A 2,624-nucleotide genomic window follows, 5' to 3' on the forward strand; every position below is an offset into this window, starting at 1 on the left:
CAAGGTTGGACTGATGGAGCGCCTCAGCCAGGCAATTTGCAAGGCACATCTTGATGCGATGGCCTAACTGTCGGCTGCCATGTCACAACTTGTTGTTGCCCTCCGGTTGTCGGTCCTTTCTGGACTGCCAGTCGGCGATTCCTATCGGGCAACCCTTTTGGAGGCTCCCTTGATTTGTTTGGCGGGGTCCTTTCCTCAGTGCAATCTGAGATGAGGTTGGACCCGTTTGCATCTGAGGATGCACGCCACAACTCCGCAGGCAAGGGCGCTAGCAGGAAGGGGCAGGCTTCTGGCTCCTCCAGGCGTAGGAGGAAGAGGGCAAAGACGACTGCTTTTCAGCAGCAGGCTGCCCCTTCGACTTCCGCTCCGGCAGAACGTCGGAAATCTTCCTTCCGCGGTAGTGGTTCCAATAGGGGTCGAGGCAAAGCCAAATTTTCCAGAGGTAGGAAGGGTTCCTTCCTCTTCCTTGCCCTTGCTAACTCCTTGTCCACTGTCTGTCGCCGCGGGAGGCTCCGTCGATGTGGTTTGGGAAGGGCTAGATTGGCCCCTACCGGACTTGCCAGTAGGCGGTCGGCTGTCCCATTTCGTTCCTCAGTGGAAAGAAATCACATCAGACAGTTGGGCCCTAGGGGGTGTGTCCAAGGGTCTCTGCATCCCGCATCTTCGGGATCCACCTCTGGCGCGAGAGCCTATCTTTTTCCCTTCTCCTTCCGATCCGGGAAAGGTGGAGGCTCTCAGGTCAGAGGTTCAGGCCATGATCGCGAAGGGCGCGATCGAGGAACTTTCACCGGACCAGTGGTCTCCAGGGTTTTACTCCTGGGTCTTCCTCGTGAAGAAGAAGTCCGGTGCCTGGAGGCCTAGTATCGACCTCAGTACGTTCAACACGTACGTCGATTCCCCGCACTTCCGGATGGAAACGCCACGGCGCATCATTGCGTCAGTGCGTCCAGGGATGTGGGCTACGTCCATCGATCTGAAGGATGCTTACTTTCACATCCCGGTCAGGAGGTCAGCCAGGAAGTTCCTCAGGTTCACTTTCGAGCAGAAGGTTTACCAGTTTCGCGCTATGCCCTTCGGCCTCACTACGGCCCCCTTGGATTTTCACCAAGTTGTTGTAGGTAGTAGTGGGGCAACTCCACAGTCTCGGGGTAGATGCACACATCTACTTCGACGACTCCCTGTTGCTCCAAGTGGATCCAGTTATCCTGTCCCGGAGCACGAGGTCGGTTCTGGGCGTTCTGTGCCGCCTAGGGTTCATCGCCTCCAGGGAGAAGTCGGAGGTTCTCCCCTCCCAAGATTTTGTTTTCCTCGGTTATCGGTTCAGAACCGAACGGGGTTTGTCCTTCCACCAGTGTCCAAGTTCGAGAAGGCCTCTCTGTTGGTCTCCGTTCTGGTCGGTGTGGAGCGAATTCAGGTCCGATGGTTCCTTCGGTTCTTCGGTTACCTGAATTCACTGGCGGATGTGGTTTCCTTGGGTCGGCTTCACATCCGTCCGCTCCAGCTGTTCCTTCTGTCGGTTTGGTCTCCGGCGTCTCGGCAGTGGGATGTGTACACTCCTCTGCCGGAGTCGGTGAAGGAATCGGCTCGTTGGTGGACTCTCGAAAGCAATGTCTTGGCAGGAGTTCCTCTGGTTCGGGCATCTCCTGCTATGACCTTTTACACCGACGCGTCCATGACCGGTTGCGGTGCATACCTTTCCGGTCAGACGTCGGCGGGGGGGTGGTCGGGGGAACAGCTTTCAGAACACATCAATGTTCTGGAAATGCGTGCTGTTCTGTTGGCCCTTCGGGGTCTTCGACCTTCCCTGCAGGGCAAGGCCATTTGTCTGGCGACAGACAACTCCACTGTGGTGGCTTATCTGCAGCGCCAGGGGGCACCCGTTCCCCGGCTCTGTGTGCTTTATCCACCCAGGTCTTGTTGCTGTGTCAGGAGATCAGTCTCGATCTCACGTTGATGCACCTTCCGGGTCGTCTGATGGTTCTGGCCGACACTCTGTCTCGGTCTCGGAGCCCGGTTCTCACTGAATGGACCCTCAAGCGTTCGGAGTTCCTGTCTCTTTGCCTGGTTTGGGACAGACCCCATGTGGATCTGTTCGCCACGGCCCTGAACTTTCGACTCCCTACGTTTGTGTCTCCGTTTCCAGACCCTATGGACATGGCGGTGGATGCTATATCCCAGACGCGGGAATGTACGCGTATGCGTTTCCTCCCTTCAATCTGGTGGGCAGGGTGTTGGAGAAGATTCTTCTACACCCTTGTACTGTGTTGCTGGTTGCACCGCTCTGGCCTCGACAACCTTGGTTTCCTCTGTTGCCTCGGCTGTCGGTGGACTTCCCGCGCAGCATCCCACCCCTGTGGGATCTGCTGTCTCAACCGAGGTCCCGGCAGTTCTACTCGGGACCAGAACGGCTCCACCTTCACGGTTGGATGCTATCTCGGGAAGGCTCACTCAGACGGGCTTTTCTCGAGAAGTTGCAACTCGCATCGCAGGATCACTTAGACCTTCGTCTTCCGCCGTCTACCAATCTCGATGGTCCGCCTTCGGTGATTGGTGTGTCGGACGGTCGATTGATCCAGTCTCTGCCTCTGTTCCCGTTGTAGCCGACTTTCTTTTGTCTCTGTTCC

The 2,624-nt window shown here is 56.9% G+C and overlaps 1 protein-coding gene across 1 annotated transcript; it reads left to right on the plus strand.

Annotated features, from left to right (window-relative positions):
• Positions 1 to 238: 238 nt before the first annotated feature.
• Positions 239 to 1,954, plus strand: LOC110455772. Its single transcript, XM_021506131.1, has one exon. It carries the CDS (start codon positions 239 to 241, stop codon positions 1,952 to 1,954), a length of 1,716 nt encoding a protein of 571 aa, XP_021361806.1.
• Positions 1,955 to 2,624: the final 670 nt, after the last annotated feature.

The sequence above is a fragment of the Mizuhopecten yessoensis genome, unplaced genomic scaffold (genome assembly GCF_002113885.1).
Source record: "Mizuhopecten yessoensis strain PY_sf001 unplaced genomic scaffold, ASM211388v2 scaffold8377, whole genome shotgun sequence".
NCBI lineage: Eukaryota > Metazoa > Mollusca > Bivalvia > Pectinida > Pectinidae > Mizuhopecten > Mizuhopecten yessoensis.

What these genes read in the sequence shown, in the direction of transcription:
- LOC110455772 (XM_021506131.1), top strand. Translation starts at nt 239, where the DNA reads ATGCACGCCACAACTCCGCAGGCAAGGGCGCTAGCAGGAAGGGGCAGG.